Source organism: Cnephaeus nilssonii (assembly GCF_951640355.1).
Source record: "Cnephaeus nilssonii genome assembly, chromosome: 2".
NCBI classification, from domain to species: domain Eukaryota; kingdom Metazoa; phylum Chordata; class Mammalia; order Chiroptera; family Vespertilionidae; genus Cnephaeus; species Cnephaeus nilssonii.
Genome location: NC_137073.1, coordinates 38,699,701 through 38,720,381, shown reverse-complemented (window position 1 = coordinate 38,720,381; position 20,681 = coordinate 38,699,701). Strand labels below are relative to the sequence as shown.

At 40.9% G+C, this 20,681-nt stretch overlaps 1 protein-coding gene across 2 annotated transcripts in view; it reads left to right on the top strand.

The window, feature by feature from the left end:
- The window catches only part of MEGF10 (multiple EGF like domains 10), a 367,971-nt gene that overhangs the window by 286,152 nt on the left and 61,138 nt on the right, over positions 1-20,681 (top strand). For both annotated transcript variants that reach the window (XM_079790816.1, XM_079790817.1), the window contains one exon: positions 1,432-1,524. In XM_079790816.1, the coding sequence (XP_079646942.1) occupies positions 1,432-1,524 (93 nt within the window). The remainder of the gene's footprint in view (positions 1-1,431; positions 1,525-20,681) is intronic.

Sequence of the window (20,681 nt, the reverse complement as noted above, 5' to 3'; positions counted from 1 at the left end):
TCATTAGAATATTTCCAGATAATTCTAAGAATAAAGTCTTAACACCTTGGTTTGGTTTTCAAGGTTTTTCTCTGTCACTTTCCAAAGCTATTGCTCCAAACAATGCACCCAAACAGACCTCATTTTCATTTGTTTTTCTTTCCACATTTTGCTTTTGCTGTCTCTTCTCCCATAATGTCATTCCCTGATGTCTAAACCTTTTTGATAAAAAACTTAGAAGTGATTTTCATTTTCATTTTGGGTGTAGCAATATAGAGAATACACACACACACACATACACACACACATTCAGTATATAAATCACATAAAATATTTAATGACATGGAAAGATTTTCCCATTGTATTAAGTGAAAAGGCAAATTGAAAAATATTATGATTCTGTTTTTCTTTTCCTCGAGGAGAAAAATATATAGGAAAAAAATTCCTGAAAGTTTCCACCTACCCAAAAATGTTACTAGTTGGTGGAACTGGAGATGAGGTTTATTTTGCTTATTGGTATTTTATGTTTGGATAGTACACCTGTTTTGTTCTTGTAATAAGACATGAATTAAAACATATCCCTAAAGCATGTGGTACCTTATCTCATCCTTACATAAAATTTTGCAGTATCTTAACCCCAAACACTTCCAAATTGTTCTCACTATTATATATCCAGGTATTTAAAAAATATTTAATCAATGTGAGTGGCACTAAGGTTGAAGGTAATGCTCATTAATGTTCAGCACAGAATAATATTTTTGAAAGCCCTTTCTGTCATCCCACTGGACTTGGCTTTGGAAATCATCAGACTATCCATCCACTCATGTCTGTAATGATCCCCCTTACCTACAGGGGTTGGGTCAGAGCTAAGATAGTCACTAATGAAAGAGAAATTTAGATTTACTGCTTCCAAAAACCTGGGTGACATTTTTTAATATTCTCCTCCAATAGGAAAAGGGCATGTAGTTCTCCTGTGTTGCAGTTGTGAATAACGTGTGCACAGAGGCGTTTAACTATTGTTTCTGGTGAAGGTAACAGGGATACGTCTGTCTGCTCGGTCGCCCTGGAGCCCTAATATCTTACTTTGTGCTTTGCCTCTGCATTCACAGCCACATACTCATCTCCCGAAACAAAGAGGATATATTTGGTCATCACTGATCATTTTTTTAAACTGGATTAGGCAGTTTCCCTTGAAACTTCTTTCCTAATGTAGCATGAAGTAGAGTTAAATAGCAAAAATGAAGGAATTTATTTGGAGCTATCAAAATAGGAAGGGGAATTGTTTGGTTCCACCGCAGACTGCAAGAGGGCTGAGGCATGGATTGAAGGAAATTATCAAGCGTGCATGTTGTTTTTAAGTGATACTTGAGACCGGGATGGGAAACAGCTGTGTTGTTGGGGGGTTTTTCTCGTGCCAACGTTCCTCATTTGATTGATTTTTCTCTCCGACAGCCCACTGTGCAGATAAATGTGTCCATGGTCGCTGCATTGCTCCAAACACCTGTCAGTGTGAGCCCGGCTGGGGGGGCACCAACTGCTCCAGTGGTGAGTGTCCACCTGCTGTTGTCTGTCTTGGGATGTTTGTGCTGGAAGGGCCCTTGTCTGCAGATTCCCCTGAGCCGGGGGTTTCCCGTTTCACCCTTTGCAGAGTGTAGTGCAGATTCCCGACCCAACTCATTAACAGCGTTTCCTCTAAATCTGTGCAAGTTATTAGATACAGAGCTGTTGTTAACAGTACAAAGAAAGGTGCTCAGTTAATCTGATGCTGATGCTTCCGTAAATACCAATGCACTTGCCAGAGTAGGGCAGTCGTGGTGACATAGCCATTGTAGTCTAACTTCTGTTTTCACTTGTTGATTTATCTATGATATTTGCTTGGTGATTAAAATTTACTACTTGCTGGTCTTCACTCGGAAGTAGTAGAATTGATATTTTCAATGCTTAACCGATTTTTTTTTCTCTGCATTTTGAGATGCAAATAATGAGCACTTGCTTGAGATAACTTTGGGGAGAAATATTGGCAATAAATAAACATTCATGAACAGTTTGGTATTAAACACAATATAGTATGTCATCTGTCTCGTTAAGATTGCAATTCTAAAATAACAATATTTGGACTACAAGCAGGTAGCATTTAAAATCTCATATTCTTTATTATGAGTATTAAATGATGGAATGTCTTGTAGTGCAGTTGCTTTTCTAAATTTCACAGTTAAAACTTAAGTTTTCTGGCTAATTTGTTGCTGTGTGTGTAATTGTGTATACTTCCTTTTCCTTCATACTTCTTTTTTTTTTACGTTTATCTTTTATTCTTGACAGTATTACAGATGTCCCCTATTTCCCCACATTCACCCTCCACCCAGCCCCCTGTCCCACCCCAGGCCTTCACCACACTATTTGCCCTGAAAAATGTGCGAGGGACTCAAAGAGCAACTAAATTGTAAAGAACGGGCCATCCTACTTAGAGAAAGGAAATAATAGTTTTAAAAATTAGCAGGCTCTCCTGGCAGCACAAAGGTGTCCCCATTGCTACAAAACAGTTTTCTGAAACTAGTCCAAACGGACTTGCAGCTGTTCTAGGTAAGCCGGGTTTAAGAATTTTTACTTGCTCGCATTGGAATGGGGAGATGACTGTTTATCTTGTTAGAACTACTTGTTTCAGTTTTGTGGTCTCTTGGCTGCCCCTCGTGCTGTCTGTGCACAGAACATTCTGCGTGAAAGAGCCTTTTCATTGTATCTTAAGCGAGGCGGGGGGAGGGAGAGGGGGCAGACAGAGAGAGAGAGAGACAGAGAGACAGAGAGAGAGAGAGAGTTTCTGCCCCTGATGGGCTTCCAGTCCCAGTGCATAACTGTCCTGCAAGGTTTTGTTTTGCTTCTGTTGGAGATCGGGAGAAGAGTAGGCATTTTGTTCACATGCCGTTGAGGCAAAATGTTTGGGATATGGGGGTTGGCTCATGTCCATTTTTCTGGCCGACTGACCTCAACAGTGATGTGGCTTTCATGAACTTTTCCAGCTTAAAAATCAGTTGTGCCTACACAGTTTGAGGAAAAATAACATTATTCTGTAAACTAGTGGGCAAGAGAAGAGTGGATGTATTTGTCATTTGGAAAGTGAGGTTTGTTGCTAATTCCAGGGCAAGAATGCTGTGGAATAATTTCAGCTGTATTTATATTCTGTCTCCCAAGGGCTGCAGCCTGTGTCAAGCTACGAGATCAGACTAAGAGTGTGTAAACAAAACAAAAGCCTACATGGGTTTCAGATTCTTGAGAACTGGTTCAGGCCTCCTGGAATATAAGATAGTGTTTTATTTTGCAGGTTAGGCCTTCTCGAAAATAAACTGCTTCATTTTGGAATTGACTCCCTTTTGAAGAAAGCCCCTCGAATTCTGAGAACACATGTTCTTTCAATCCTGGAAGGTGCTATTGACTCGACTTTTATTTATTCTCTACAACTCATGTTTTGGTTTATTTATAATGATCAAAGGCATAAGTAAACATGGACAGTTATTTGACATCTTCAAAGATGTTCAGAGAAAAGCATTTCTGACACCTTTTCTAAGCACGTAAGAGAATGCTATTCTGAGCTGGAGCAGTGGGTCTTGTTACCTGAATTTTGTCTGTGGCAGTTACTCTACTGTCACTAATTAGGAGTTGTATAATTTACTTATTACTCTTGGCCAGATAATTCTTGCAATAAAATGCATGCGCTAGTAATCTACCTAGTAACAGAGTTAAAATAGTCTAATTTTCAAAGACTTTATTTCTATGTTACCTCTTCTCTGGTTATTCTTACATATATATTTGATGATATATATTAGATCCATAAAATGATTGCTTTGACAATCAGAGCAGTTCCTTGTATCAGTCAGGGTCCAATCAGGAGACAGAAACCACAATAATTTTTTTCCAGTAAAGCTTTTATTTTGGAATCATTTTAAATTTATAGGAAATTTGCAAAAATAGTAGAGTTCCCTTATGCCTGTATCCAGTTTTCCCCCTTGTTAATGTCTTACCATTAGATTGTCAAACTGAGAAACTGATATTAGTACATCATTGTTAAATGAACTCCAGACTTCATTTGGATTTCATCTGTTTTTCTGTTGATGTCTCTTTCTGTTCCAGATCCAAATCCAGGGCACCACACTGCTTTTCATTGTCCTGTCCTCCCCAACTCCTCTGGTCTGTGACAGTTTCTCAGTTATTGTTTTTCCTAACCTCGAGAGCCTTGAAAAGTACTGGCCAGGTATCCTGTAGAATGTCCCTCAGTCAGTGTTTGCTGTTTTTCTCATGATGGGGTTATGGGTTTTGAAAGGAATACCACGGAGTTGACATGCCCTTCTCATGCCATCATATCAGGGGTTTCATGACATTCATATGACATCACTGGTGATATCATCACTTGGTTAACCTTCATCACTTGCTGATGTGTAGTGTTTGTCAGGTTTCTCCACATAAAGTCACTATTTTTCGCTTTCCCTAATCTATTCTTTAAAAAGCAAGTCACTAAGTCTAGCCTTTCCTTAAGGGTGAAGGGCAGGAATTACTAGTAAGCTTTAGTCTTTGAGGGGTGAGTGTCTACCTATGTTATTTGGAGCTCTTTTCGAGGACGACTTGTCTTTCCCCTATTCATTCAATCACTAATTTATATCAGTATGGGCTCATGTATAATTATTGATATTTTGGGTTATACACCAACAGTACGATATTTATTTATTTATTTATTTATTTATTTATTTATGTATTTATTTATTTGTTTTGCTCAAGTTGTTCTAGCTTTGGAAATTGGGTGTTCCTTTGGGTGGCTCCTGTGTCCTGTTGACATGCCCCCTTCATTCTGTTTGTTTGTTTCTGTTGGTTTGTTTTGAGCACTTCCCTACTTTCTGTACTACAGGATACTCCAAGCTTATTTTGTGTTTTTCCTGCCTCAGTCCTAGAATGAGCATTGGAAAATGGTATTTCGAAATGAAAATTGGTGTGCTGGGAATGCTCATTGCTACTGGGACACATAGTAACTTTAACAGGGAGGGTTTATTAAAAAGAATTATGAACTACCACAGGGGATTGGAGTAATGAGGGATCGGCTGGTAAGAAGCAAATAGCACTCAAGACAGTGCAAGGGGAGCTGACATAAGGAGCAGCCCCAAAGGAAGCCCCACCCAGGGTGTGATCAGACCTCCTTAGAGAAGGCACATCCACAGCGCACTGAATGGCAGAGAGGCTGCCGGAGTGCTGTTCTTGCAGAACTTGCTGGAAATCTGCCGTACAGGACACTTGGGAAAGCTTTGGATAGAGAAGTGTCTGCTATCACAAAGCCCCAGGGGGTACCCAGGGACAGTTGTTGGCTCATGGGTTCTGCTGGCCGGTGTGTTGCAGGAGCTGGATGCTAGACAAGCTGCCTGTGCTGCAGGAACCTAGCGCTGGGCTGCAGAAGCTGCCTCTTTTGCAGAAACGGGGCTCTATGAAAGCTGCCACACAGTCAGATGCTGCAGTAGCCAGTCCCATCGTGCTTCCAGGGCAGGACCTGGGGCTGGAGAAGCCACGTGCACTTCAGGAGTCAGTTGAGCTAGCACACTGGAACGCCACGGACAACTTTCCTCCTGGGATGCCTCTCCTGTGTCCTCTAAAGAAATGCTTCACACTCAGCTAGCTGGAAAAGGAAGAGGATCTAAAGGGCCCAGATCCATTTTTGTAGAGCCTGCAATGAAGGATAAATTCAGTACTGAGAGGCAATAAAGAGATAGCCATTGCAATCCCTGCCTTTGGTTACTCAGCTCCTCTATGCACACTTCTACACACATTTTAATTCTTATATATCAGCAAAAATGACTCTATATTTCCACCTAATAAGCTACAGCTCCTTATCTTTTAAGTCAAGACCTTCTCACTCTTTTCCCCAAATGACAAGATGCAAGTCCCAATAGTTGTGTATCCATTGCTGATTAAACTAATTTCTCCTCAAATTCAGGCATAGCTCCACTGAATATTGTTATCTAGATACTAAAGTTAATGTCCAACAACTTGTTTATAAAATAACATAAAAAGGAAAAAGAAAATAACATCTACAAATGAATGTATTCATATAACAAGCAAATAAAAACTACAGCAGGCCCCTGTTCTGTAACTAGTCACAAGGCTGTCATTGTATATGCACCTCCCTTCTTCCATTCAGCATTGTGTGCCCACCCTTTCTCAGTCCAGAGCCCACCTGCTTGGGGCTCTTTACATGGTGGAGTGATTTCAACCTTCATTCCTGAAGGACCTGAGTTTTCAGTTATCTTGCCTTTAAATAAATTATTGATGTTTTCTGTTAACCTTTCCTAGTGGGCATGGAAGTACTAAGAGGTGCCCCATATCAGAGTTCCTTGGTTTCATGTAGCAACCCAATTTCCTCTTGAAAATCAGGATCAATCATTAAATCCAGAAGAGTAAGTACTTTATTTACAGTAAGAGGCTAAAATGACCAGATGGCAGTAAATTGATAACTGTCACCCAGAACTATGTCTCTGTATTTTTCCCCTAATATACTCGGGAGATTAAGGGACTAACAGATACCTTCACATGTACAGGTTCACAAAAGCCTCCCTTGGAAATTTAATCTGCTCACTTTGTCAGTGGAGGGCAGGGTTCCTATATGTGATATATAGTCAGAGTTCCTAGTCTCAGTGTATTCTCTGTATAAAAAACCAGGTGTGTCAGAGAACTGTACAGAGTTTGTTCCCCCCGGAGTGAAATCAAGATTTATTTGACTAGACTTAGACATATTGCTTCTTTTTAAATTTGATGAAATGATTTTTTTAAAAAGCACACACATATTTTACTTTTATTGGCATCCTAATGTATACCCTAGCCTATATGACATTGATCTATCTTACCTCCATCTCTCTTCGCTCCTCTCTTTCCTGTTCTCTCTCTCTCTGTTTACCCGTTCCCTCATCAATCTCTCTGTCCCATCTTCAGTCCTCTATTCCTATTCCCCCCTCACTGGATGACAAACAACTCCTGGAGGGCAGGAGCTGTGTGGTATTAATCTCTTCAGGCTCCATTGTGCCTGGTATGTGGTTGGAGCACAGTAAATGTTTGTTCCATTTAATTAGATTAAATGAACCGTATGATTCTCTATGATTCTGAGAAGGTCATTTGTGTATTCATGAGTGATTACTGTGTGCAAGGAACCGTATTGGATGCTGAGGATAAGGAAACAAATGTGGGACGAAGCTCATGCTTGGAGAAAGGTAGAGAGCAGCATGAATGTCTCATTGTGAGGAAGAAAATGGCCTCAGTCATGGCGGTGGATTGAGGAAGCCTAAGCGGAGTTGGGTAAGGTAGTGCAAGGTTTTCTGGGTGGGCTAGGGCAAGAAGGACCTCATGTATTGCTGTGGGTGAGGGGGAAGGAAAAGAAGATGATATAGACTACTCTTCCAGAAAGTTAGCTGAGAAGCCAACCAGGAGGGGCAAAGAGGGAGTTAGCGAAAGGCAATGAAGGCTCACGGAAAGTTTTGTGTTTGTTTGCTTTCGTTTATATTTTAAGGTGAAAAAGATTTCGAGGCTGAGCGGAAGGTGAAAGAAAAGGGAGGGAGGCTGGAGATTCAGTTGAGAGAGACCATTTAATTGAGGGAACAAGGCTCCTTAGGAGATGGTTGGGGGGTGGGATGGGATCCCAGGAACTGATTAGCAGGAAGAAGTACTTCCCATTCCCAACAGAATGAGTGGGAAACAGTGTTGGGCAGGGATGTCCATAGGCTTCTAGTGTCAGAGGTGCTAGTGGGTGAGGGGGTTCATATTTGGTGACCTTTCTTCATTCTCTTGGTAAACTTGGAGGAGAGATCAGCTGCTGATACTAAGGGGAGCAGAAGTTGGGTCACGTTGATAATGACAATGACTGTTCTCTTTCATTGAGCACTTAATAGGTGCCAAGCATCAGTAAAAGGGCTTCACAGGAATGGCATTTAATGCTCACAACAGACAATGGAGTGGTTACAATTCTTGCTCCTATTTTACGGATGAGTGAATGGTGGTGCAGAAAAATTAAATGACTTGCCTAAGTTGATACACCTGGTAAACAATGGAGACAGACTCACATCTCCCTGAGAGCCGTTAACTTCAACCACATGGGTATGGTGCCTCCTGAAGTTGGAAAGGAGGTTTTAGTGAAAGTGACAAGGGCCACTGAGAGGAATGAGAACAGGAGGCAGGGGTGGAAAACACCTGACAAGTATTAAAATAAAATTTCTGAGAGATGCTGAGGGCACACTAACATTAGAGATGGGGAATTCCAAAGGACACCAGTTTGGTTGGCCTCATTTGTAATTTTTAATTTCCTCATTTGTAATATTAAGAACATTGGGCCAGATTATATGTGCAACCCCGCTCAAGTCTATGTTCCTATGAGTGATTGACTCCAATAGCTACATACATGCAATCCCCAAGGCCTTTCTTAGTGTTGGAAATGCTTTAAAGCTTTTGCATGAGTTACAGTAACACATTTGTTCTCCCAACCTATATACTCCACTTACGATTTTCTAATGTCTATAAAGAAATTTATTTCTCCTCTGGCTGTAGGGCACATTCCGAACTCCTGGGAAAGTCCTAAACCAGCCAGCAGCCAGCAAGTAGTTCTCAAATGCTTGTTCCCCAGGCTTTTGATGTTAGGACCAAATAGAGGCAAAAGTGGAAATGAATTTTGGTTTAGAAAATCAAAACTAGAGTTGTTTCGTCATCAATAGCATTTCTGATTAAATGTACTTGGAAGTAGTGGAAACATGCCTAGGAGGCAAAACTAGCTTAAACACTTTCAGGTACCACATTAGGAACACTGATAGCCTTTTATATAAATAAAGAAGGCACTCCGCAAAGCACTGAGTAAGTAGTAAGACTTTGCCTGCAGGATATTCGAATTGGGGAGTCCATTTGAAGGCTGTTACAGGCCAGAAACCGTAGGCACAAAAGCTGACTTATTCCCCAGCAAGATTTGTTGTAAAGGACTATTGACTGGGCACAATAGTCTGATCGATATTGTCTGGGAGAGAAGACACTCGGAGCTCAGTCCTGGAGGCAGGTCATTAACATGCCCATCTCTCTGTCAGAATTACTTTAGAAATCAGGTTGATGGAGCAGCAAGAATAAGAGTAGATAATTGGGGTTCAGGAGCATGGGGGCAGGGCATTGATGATGGTGGGAAGGATTGAGTTCAGAATGGTTGAGCAGAGCTGCCCTAAAGCAGTTTCACTCATGGATTGCCCAAATATTTTTATAGAGGCTACAAACAGAAACTGCTGATTTTGCCTTCTGAGGGAGCCTGAAATCTGGGCTTGGTTACTCTCTGAAGGGGCAGAGCGCCTCCTTCTCGCCTTCCTCCAACCCCCAGGTTGGAATTGAATGGCAGCAGTCCTAGCTGCTCTCCTCTCTGAGCTGTTTCTGAGCCTCACTTCCCTCATATTGCAAATAAGGATGAGAGTACCTACTTCATTTTCTTGTGAGGATTAAATGACACAATACCCATTCAGTGCTCAGCGCTGTGCCTGGCAGCATAATAATGGCAAAATAAATGGTGCTTTCACTTTCTTGTGTGACACACGGGGCTACCACCAGACTTCTTAACAACAGTCTGGGCTTTAGACTGGCCAGTGGATGGGGTGGCTCTTTGTGGCGATCTCATTTCGTCCTGCAGGTGACACCCTTCATTAGCAGAAGCCTCTGCGCATAGTCACTTGCCAGGAGGCTCCCCAGGCAGCCCTAGTACAGGTGTTTTTTTTGTGTTGTTTTGTTTTTGGTGTGATTTCCAACATCGGACCATGGATGTCCATCCTTACCAGATGAATTCGAGTTTACATTGCTTCTGGCACAGTAAGAGCACTGTAGACATTTATGTTCCTATGCTAATCAGTTCACTTGCAATGGGTGTGAAGACAAGGCTGGGCTGGCATGTTATTTAACCCTACTCCACATCATCTATTGATTTTCTTGTTATTATGTTGTTGTTTCGTGTAATAGCCCTTGACATCAATTTATTAGAAAATCTTGGTTCAACCTCAAAAATATGACCAAATCTAACCTTTTCTCATTGTCATTAACATGCCCATCTCTGCCAGAATTAGTTTAGAAATCAGGTTGATGGAGTTGCCACCCAAATCCAAGCCACCATCCTCTTCTTAATTAGAGGCTAAATTGGTGTATTAAGACTTATATCCTTCCCTTTGTTCTTACAGACAACAACTTAAAATATCTACTATGTTTTGCTTAATTTGGAAGCTCTAGATATTTTATCTTTTTAAGTAACTAAATATATTTATTTAAAGTAATTTTTTATTTTTCAATTATAGTTGATGTATACTATTATATTAGTTTCAGGTGTATAACCCAGTGATTAGGTATTTATATAACTTACAAAGTGATCACCTCAATAAATCTAGTACCCATCTGGCACCATATATAGTTATTACAGTATTATTGACTACACTACATATGCTGTAGTTTACATCCTCATAACTATTCTGTAAATACCAATGTGTACTTCTTATTCCCTTTACCTTTATCAACCATCCCCGCCTCTACCCTCTCCAATCTGGAAACTATCAAAATGTTCTCTGTATCTATGAGACTGTTTCTGTTCTACTTGTTTATTTTGTTTTTTTATATTCCACATAGAAGTGAAACCATATGGTATTTGTCTTCCTCTGTCTGACTTATTTCACTCAGCACAATATCCTCTAAGCCCATTCATGTTGTTGCAGATGGCATTATTTCTTTCATTTTTATGGCTGACTCATATTCCATTGTATATATGCACCGTTTCTTTATTCACTCATCTGTTGATGGACACTTCGGTTGCTTTCATTTCTTGGCTATTGTAAATAATGCTGCAATGAGCATATGGCTGTATATGTCTTTTGATTTAGTGTTTCGGGTTTCTTCAGGTAAGTACCCAGAAGTGGAATTGCTCTTATAATTGGTTATCACAATTGTCTCCTTGCTGCAACATCTACTTGGGACCCACTAAAGTCAGTTCTCCCTAGTGAGACCAGGTGACCTGTAAGTGTATAATGTATAATACACACTTATTATACATTATAAATTCCAATGGGTTAAACCTGAAAAGAAAGAAACATCAATTGAGCTATCAGCTGTTAAAATGTGTATACATTTTTGGGGGCACCCTGTGTATAAGCAACATATTTGGAGAAGTTAAGAAATGGTCAGAGGTCTTCTAGAGCAGTGGTCGCCAACCTTTCGGATATCACGGACCACCGGTTGGCGACCACTGCTCCAAAGGTTTCCTTAAACCAGCGGTCGCCAACTTTTCTTACCTCAGGGACCACCGGTTGGCGACCGCTGCAGCCTAGAGAAAGGCATGACCTAAAGTCTTTCCTCCAGTGGCCTTAAGGTAGCTCAGGCTCCTGTGGCTTCAGGATTCACCTCGCCTAGTATCTTGTAGGCTCACTCATCTTTGGTGACTTAGCAGAAGTTCCCTTCCTTGCCCACTAATTGGAAGCTGCCCTGAAACTAGATGCCAGGAGAGATGCACCAGATGTAGTTTCCATGAACATTGAGGAAGATGTGGATGTGGGAGCTCCTCAGACTCAAGAGAGGAAAGGTCGTAGTATAAGCATCAAGATTCTAACTCATAATCTAACTCCTGAAATGGTGGCTCCAGGACTATAAGAAGTTTTGAAAGTCAGCCCTAATTTGAGTGAGAATGCTTAACAATTTCTCATCAAAACTTCCACATATTACTTTTCAAGGTGCACATTTTGTATGACAGTATGGAACTCAGCTGTTAATTTGTACCCAAATGATGTGTAAACTAAGAAATAAGGCAAATAAATTCAAACTACAAGTTATTTCAAATCACATATCAACCATTTTCTCATGGCAATAATGTGCTTCCTGGATGTTCTGCTTAGAGTGAAATAATGATACCATGTGTATTAGGTGATTCTGTAGCCTCACTTGTTATCCCACCTGTAAAATGGAGTAGATTAATACCTGATTTTAGTAGTGATACATACATCTCCTTTATGAGGTTATGTTGTTAATTGGCTGAAATTAAGTGCTCTGGTTTATTATATAATTAAATTCATTTGAAATATGATGTTGGAGGAGAGCTCTATGGATACCCTGGACTGCCAGAGTGATGAACAAGTGGCTTCTAGAGCAAATTAAGCCAGAAACATCACTGAAGGCAAATGGACAAAACTGAAGCTGTCCAACAGGGCACATCATGAGAAGGTAGGGTTTTTTTGGAAAAAACAGTAATGCTTGGAAAAATCGAAGGCATCAGGAAAAGAGGAAAACCAAATATGTGTTGGGTTGACTCTATAAAAAAAACTACAGCCATGAGTCTGCAGGAGCTGAGCAGGGCTGTTAAGGACAGGACATTGGGGACCTCACTCATTCATAGGAGTCAGAGGTGACGCAACGGCACATAGCACACACATCTTTTATGATTATATCTGGTTTCTTATTGCTTGTGATTGTCAAAGCATTTTTTAAAATACTAGAAAACTTCATCAATGCAAATAATAAAAAACCAACTAAACACAGTTTTTCCTTTCTGGTCAACCCCCCACCCTCACCCCCCCAACCCCATATACATACACACTTTTAAAATCATTTTACCAAACTAGTATTATATGAAATGTTAAAGTGTCTTCCAGAAGAAGAAGAAGAAGAAGAAGAAGAAGAAGAAGAAGAGGAGGAGGAGGAGGAGGAGGAGGAGGAGGAGGAGGAGGAGGAGGAGGAGGAGGAGGAGGAGGAGGAGGAGGAGGAGGAGGAGGAGGAGGAGGAGGAGGAGGAGGAGGGGGAGGGGGAGGGGGAGGGGGAGGGGGAGGGGAAGGGGAGGGGGAGAAGAGGAAGAGGAAGAGGAAAAAAAGATAAAAAACATCAACAAGAAAATGGCACTAAATACATATCTATCAACAATTGAATCTAAAAAACAAAAAGAGCAGGGAAAGAACTGAGAACCAGGCAGAAGGAGACAGAGGAGACTTGAACTTGATCTGCAATGTTTTATTTCTTGCATTAAATGTTGAAGCAAATGTGATGGGATGTTCACAATAGTTAATTCTAGGTTGTGGTTTCATGGGCCTTTGTTATAGTGTTACTTATAGTCTTCTATAGTTAAAATTTTTTTTTCTCAAGAAAATGATAGTAAATTTTTCAGACCATCCAATCAGCATTGAGGGTTTGAGGACTGGTTTTCTTACTATGAGCTTTTAAACAGAACATTTAAGACCTCTGCCCTCTGGCCTCTCACATCCAGAGTGAAGATACTAAGTACTTTGCCAGAGGCGGTCCTGAGTGCTTATCCTTCAGTGCTCACCTCAAGCCCCACCTCCTCTGGAAGCTGGCGCCCCTCTGCCCAATGGTACAATGTGCATAGTCCTCTGGGTTCCTTGAGGACCTACACACAGCAGCACTTACTAGTACACAATTGTTTGTGATAAACCTCACTGTGGGCCAGTCTCTTCTAGTAGATAAAGAAATCTTAGCCATAGAACATGTCTTAGGCAGGAGCACGTAGTAAGTGCTCCACAAACAACTTCGTAGCCATAGAAGATGCTTAACACATTTGTAATGAAAGCATAAATGAGCAAAGACCAAAAATATGGCAAGACTTTCTAAAGCAAGACAACCTGTGGTGGCCCCTGAGATTATTATTCTTTTGACTTTAGGGAATACCTGTAATCCCCCCAAATCCCTTACCTAATCCCAGCCTACAGTGTGTGTCCTGGAGGTTTCCCTGCACCGCGAACAGGTTCATCAGTGTGTTCTCATAGAGACATCAACATCTGTGGTTAGATACGCCAAAGAATAAATATTTCACGCCCCCTTAGCTGGTTCATAATTTGAGAGAAACACACACTGAAATTATAACATAACAGTGTTGCTTTGAAAATCTATGTAGCAAACATTTTTTAAAAGAAGGAAAAAGGTCCTCCCTCAGCACTGAATGATATTCATATAAACAGCCCTGGTGGTGTCCACAGCGATGCTGGCACCGTGTCAGCTCTCCAGTGGGGCGTTTTGACATGTGAAGGACATGGGGCTTTGGTGCTTTCAGAGGATCTGGAAAATACATTTTTATTGTTCTTCTTCATGGATGGAGAGGCTTTCCAGAGTTGTTTTATTTTTAAAGCATTGATGTTTTGAATGAGGATCCTTTCTTCTATATTAACAAAAGGAATGACACAGCGCAGCCTTGTTAGCCTGAAGCTCGGGGAACAAAATCACAGGAGATAAAAGACACTGGGGGACCAAGGCTTAGGAAGAAAGGGTGTGTGTTTCAGGAAGAACTGTTTTTCTGCCCTTTGAGACAACAGAATATTATTTCGGTCTCTTCTAAAAGACACACTCTGTAGAGATAGTTTCTTAAAAGCAACTTATTTGTGCTTTGCCTATATGTTAGAATATGAAGGGTTGAATTTCCTTCCCTAGTAATTTCTCTCATAGGCACAAACTTTCCTGCTTTAAAGTCAATGGAGAACATCATGGCAAAATTCTACGTAAATATATATTTTCAAATTAGTACAGCTGACTGATGTATTCTAATAGATACTTGACATTTATACGTTAAGAGGACTTACAGTCTTAGTTACTTCAAAAAGCAACCCTGGTGAGGGTAGTTATATATTATCAGCTGACATCACTTTCCCCATGATAAACTTGAGTTCCAAGATTCAATACATTATCCTGCGTATCTGGTAGAGAAGTATCCACAAGGTTCTTGAACTTCATATAATACTACAATTTGATTTTTTAGATCCCGGAGGCATTAAATGAAGACCCACACACACACACCCAGAAACCAAACCAAACCAAAAAACAAAAACAAAAAACAATGACTAAAAACTGAATTGCTCATTCATCTAGTTTGTTTAGACCTAACACAAGTACACAGAATTAGGCACCTTTGTTGTTCTCTATAATTCAGAATCAATTGCTTTTAAAAAGCATCTTATATTTCCAAATTGTCTCAAGACTGCTCTGTGTTCTTAGTGGGCATAGATTACCTGAGGAAAAGTTAAGTCATTGGGATTGGTACATACTAATATGGCCAGATGCTCCAGATTTTATTAATGACCATGGATTTTTTTTTTTTTTCATGCTAAGGAAGGATGACTACAATTGTCTGAATGTTTGTCAGTTTCTCCTTTCCCATGTCTGGGCCTCATGGCCTATACCTCTGGACACATTAATTTTCAGCAAGTGGGAAATTTCTAAATCCTGTTTTGAACTGGCAACTAAGAATACTGTGTAAAATGCAGGGTTTCATTGCACACCCGAGCCTTTTCCAGTTGGCCTTGTAAAAACAGATGAAAAGGGTGATACCAGGGCTTGTTTTTACTTCATGGAGTGACTGGAAAATTAGTTTTTGAAATTCGCATTGTGAGAACCAAGTTGTCTTTTTGGGCATGAATGATTCATGCAAGACAAACAAATAATACAAACCAAGGACAGGCCTGCTATTCCTGCTTCATATACAGTGGAGGATGTTTTTCTTGAGTGTCCTTCCTGAAATGTTCCAATGTGCCAACCATGGAATAACATTTCTGCTGCTATTAGGTCTGTGCCGTGTCACACATACGAAGTCCTTTTTTGCAATTAGTGCGTTAGACCATCTCCATTTTACAAAAGAAAACGAAGTGTAACAAAGGTCGGGGACTTGCTCAAGGTCCCATGGCTATGAGGTGCCGGTGGCCTGGTTGGAGTCCAGTCTGTTGATGCTAGATCACGGCACTCCGCACTGAGCCAGTTGCTGATCAGGGAATTTTGTAACAAGGTGAACCTGAGGGTAAGCATGACTCCATCACTCCTTTCTCAATAAGAAAATTATTTCATCCTTTCCCTTCCTTTTTTATTTTTATTTTTTTGATGGAGTCCTTTGAATGAAACAATGTATTAGCATGCCCTTGTTCCTTCTCAGTTTGGCATTTCTGTTTATCTCTAATTGTGCTCCTTATTCTTTGTTTACACAAAGACAAGAGATGTACTAAACTGCCGCCCTTTTGTTCTGAGATTTCCCCCGGTATCTTGTTTTTGTTAATACCATGTGTGGCTGTGGACATGTTGGGGCATTCCTTATCAAAACCATTCTGATGAACTGGGGATGTCGTTCTGGGCAAACGAGTATTGTTTCTCACACACACGTGAGACTTTTGTCCTGGAACGATCCCCTTTGAAACCAGGCAGAAGCAGTGAATGTGCACTGATGTGGGTTTTGTCATTGATGAGCATCACTTGCTCAGGATGTTCTGCATGGTGGGGGGAGATCCTGGCCCTGGAGGCCTTGAGAGGTTGGGGTTTATCCCTTGCTTCTGCCCCTTCAGCACCGAGTGACTTTGAGCAAATTATCATGAGTCCATTTTGCACATGAAATGTTGGAATAATTATACCTGGTAACATTGAGTGATATTGAGAAGTTTAAATAAAATAGCTGCATAAAGCTGACACATGATTGAAACTCTTCTCTCTGTCCCTGTCCTTTGCACGGAACATTAGACTGAGGGTTTGAAGTGGGTTGGGAGAGGAAAATGTGCCTAGAATTGTTATAGTGGTTGTATAGGCTTCTCTGCTTGTGAAAGCTATAGTGATGTACATTTACCTTCATTCAGTCACCGGATGTATCTTGAGCGCCAGCCATTCCCAGTGGTAAGTGGGCCTAGTTTTCAGGTCTGTGGACTCTGAAAGCTAATGGCATCAATACCTTTTCCACCGCGAGCTCATTGGCATTTCTGTTTGCATGGAATCATTATCAACTCACAGAGCTCTTTGGATCTGAGCATCTCCTTAATTTTCTTTTTGAGAAATGCCCTCTGTTCTTACTACTGAGGTAATTTCCTACCTCCAGTGCGCCTAAATATTGAGTCACTGGCTGAACCCATAGGCTTGCTCATGAAAGGTCTTATCCTGTGTTGCTCTGCCTTAGTGGATCATATTAGACGAAAAACATAATTATGGGATATGTTTAACCAAAATCTATAATTTCACTATTTCAGGATCTGAATAGTCTCCTGAAAAGTGCTTGGACTTTTGTTTTCAGGAAGTCTTAGACTGGAATATTGATGCCATCTCTTATTGGTTGGGTATTTATGGACATTTTACCTATACGTTCTCATCCGAAATATGTTCAATGTGCTTAAATGTGATCATGATGGCTAAATGTGATCCTGATACCCACCTTGTTGGAATTGCTGTGAGGACTGGAAAGAGGTGTGTAAAGCATGGAGCACAGGACCTGGCGCAGGATAAATGCTCAGAAGATCAAACCGTTTGAAACCTAATGTTTTGCTTGCTCTTCTCATTTGCCAAAAGGAGACAGGTAGAAAATGTAGAACATCTACCAGTAGTTCACCCAAAGGAATAAAAGAAAAATCATATATGCTCTTAAGATCCAGAGATACCCCGTGGTACCATTTGACAATGGAGCTCTTCTATATCTGTCGCTCTGTCTCTGTCCCTATCTTTCTCATTATCCCTCTTCTCATTCCTTCCCCAGATATTAGGTACAAACATTATAATTGCTAACATTTGGCCGTTTTTTTCATAAATTAATGACAGTTTAATCTGGTTCATTTTAATATATTGCTAAAATAGAATCATGTGGAGCATACTGTTTTTAATGTACTCTTTATAATTATGATATTGCTAACATCTTTCAAATTCATTAAATATTCTTCTGTAAAACCACTTTAATTGATGCATAGTATTCCATTATATGACTGTACCAAAAATAATAGTCTTCTATTACTAGAAAATTAGCTGGTTTTTAAATTTTTTGTTATTATAAGAGGTGTTGGGATAAGCATCCTTATAGCTTTGGAGGGAGTAACATGTAGAATACAGGCTCTGAAGACAGGTCTTGTGCCTCACTGCTCACTACCTGTGTAACTTTAAGCAAGTGAACTGTGTCACAGTTTCTTCATCTAGAAAATGTAGATAACAGGCCCTGGGCGGTTTAGCTCAGTGGAGAGAGAGTCAGCCTGTGGACTGAAGGGTCCTGGATTCCATTCTGGTCAAGGGTGCATGCCTGGGTTACAGGCTCGATCCCCAGTAGGGGGTGTGCAGGAGGCAGCCAGTCAATGATTCTCTCTCATCATTGATGTTTCTATTTCTCTCTCCCTTTCCCTTCCTCTTTGAAATCAATAAAAATATATTTTTAAAAAAGTAGATAACAGGACTCCATCATGTTACTGTGCTTTAGAACAGTGGCCATGGGTGCACTGTAACTATTATTAGTTAATCATGGTAAATTGTTATTGTCTTTACACACATACATTTATTTCTTTTGGAAAAATCCCAAAAGAGGAATTTATGAATGAGCGGCTTTAGATACACTTTTCCAGACTAATCTATAAAATGGATGTGGTAACCTGTTTTCCTGTAGTAGAGCCTAAGAGTGCTGGTTCTGCCCAGCTGGTGTGGCTCGGTGGTTGAGCATCAACCTATGAACCAGGAGGCCATGTTCAATTCCTGCTCAGGACACATGCTGGGGTTGCAGGCTCGAGCCACAGATGGAGCTGTTCAGGAGGCAGCCAATCGGTGAAGTTTCTCTCTCATTGGTGTGTCTATCTCTCTATCCTCTTCCTTCCTCTCTAAATATCAATAAAAACATATTTTTAAAAAAAACAACAAAAAGAGTGCTGGTTCTCACAAAAAGGGAAAAGTTATCATTATCATTGTATTAGCCTCATCTTTACCATTACCTTGCTTCATGCCTCAGGTTGTGCAGTCTTGCATTTGATATCCCTGAAATCAGAATGCATCTAACCATTATTGTCAACCAGGGCCTGTCGTGACATGGTAGTACAAAACCTTCTGTTGACAACTGTTTAGATCAAGAAAGGGTGTCAGTGTGTCTAAACGCCTGTGAAATTCAGTCTTATTTGAGAGATATGAAAAGATATAAGTGGATATCATAGAATTTATATAATGCTGTTTTCAGAGAGCATCTCAAATTGGGTCTCAGAAATGCACCTGAAGGCCAGAGGTATCTGGGCTGGGCTTGGAAGACTGGGGAGGACAGATGGAGGGAGAGGACACGTCTAATATCTTTCCATCTCTACTTATTTTTTATACTTCTCTTGTTGCATGTGGTAAGAGAGATGATAATGGCCATGATACAACAGTGTAGAAGCCCAAGAAGGCGTTCATAGACATTGGCTATTTAAAGGCCTTTTGGCAGTTGCATGTGTCACACTCTCTGAATGTAATACCTCCTGCAGCCTCCCTCCCCTGCTAGTCCCCCCTCTTTGTATGTACAAATCCTCACCCTTTACCTAAATAAGGCACACTCTGCTTTGATGTCCAAGCTTAGACATTGTTTTAGCTGGGAAGCCTTCCCAACTCACCGGCGCTGGTTAAGTGTCATTTCCGTGGTTTCAGTTGCCCCTTGTCTATATCCTTACCTGACTGCTTATCCCAGGTTGTCTTACTGCCTAGTAACTTGATGCCGCTGCCACTAAGCTGTAAGGTTCTAGAAGCAGGCGCTCTTTCGTTCTCCTTCAGCTCTAGGCCTAGTACCACAGCTGGCACACGGCAGGTACTCAAGAGTGAGTACAAACTGAGTGAGTTTCAGCGCCCAGCCCATGGATGCAGCCTGTGGTGACTATGTCATAGGGCTGCAGGGTGAGAGGAACCAGTGCTCTACAAGGTGTCACTAAGGGTTGTAGCGGGGACTGTAGTATAAAATTCCTTTTATTTCCAAGTTATTATGAGAGCTTAATAGAGCGAGCTGTCCGTGCTCACGTCTGAGACCCTTATGAAGTGTCTCCTGAAACATCTGCAGGAGTCTGGGCACAACGCATCCGACAGCCCGCGTCTAGCTGTTAGCACAGTAAGAGCTGAAAATGAGTCATCACTCTCGTACTTGCATTTGGGTTTTCTTCAGTTTAATCTGAAACAAAATCTTATTTGTTTACCTTTTGCTTTTATGCTATTCAAGCTACTTCAATGTTAACTACATTTTCTTAAGTGGTCAGTAACCAACCCAGTCACTTTTTCTTGAGGAGCAAAACACTTCCCCCTTGAGATCAGAGTGAGGTTTTAAGTAAAATAAGTCAGATGATTTGAGTTCAGAGTCTCTCAAGACTGCCTTTCCAAGCACAGTACTTGAACTCAGGATAATTGGTTAAGCTTGGAACACATTCTGCCTATGGTCTAGATAGACAGTCAACATACCCTTGAATTTGTAGGAACCAGGGGAGAAAGCTGTCCTTTGTGCGATGAACTGTGTAACTCACTGGGATCCGTTGAAAAATGGATGTGTTGACGTGGTTAAATATGACAAATGAAGAAAGGAAGTCACAGTGATGCCTTAATTCAAGCCAGGCTTCTGTATCCAGCTCTTCCACTTCCTATTTGTCTGAAACTTTCTGTATGTGGATTCCTCCCCCACCCCCACCCCCAACATCGCCCCTATGGGTGACCAGTGAATACATTGTGAGGTCCGTGTATGAGGGGCCTTTTAGGGAAACACAGCCTCCATGGATCAGGGGCCTTTTAGGGAAATACAGCCCAAGGGAAGAAGCTGTCACTTCAAAGCATACCACAGTGCTTAGATAGAGCCAGGAAATTAACCATGTCTGCATGATAATATTCCTTTAAAAGCCTGAAACCCTTTCTTTGATGCTGCTAGTTATCAATCCCTGCTATATATTTGCTTCTATCATGAGATATATTTAGGCTTTTTCACTTTTGTTTTTGAA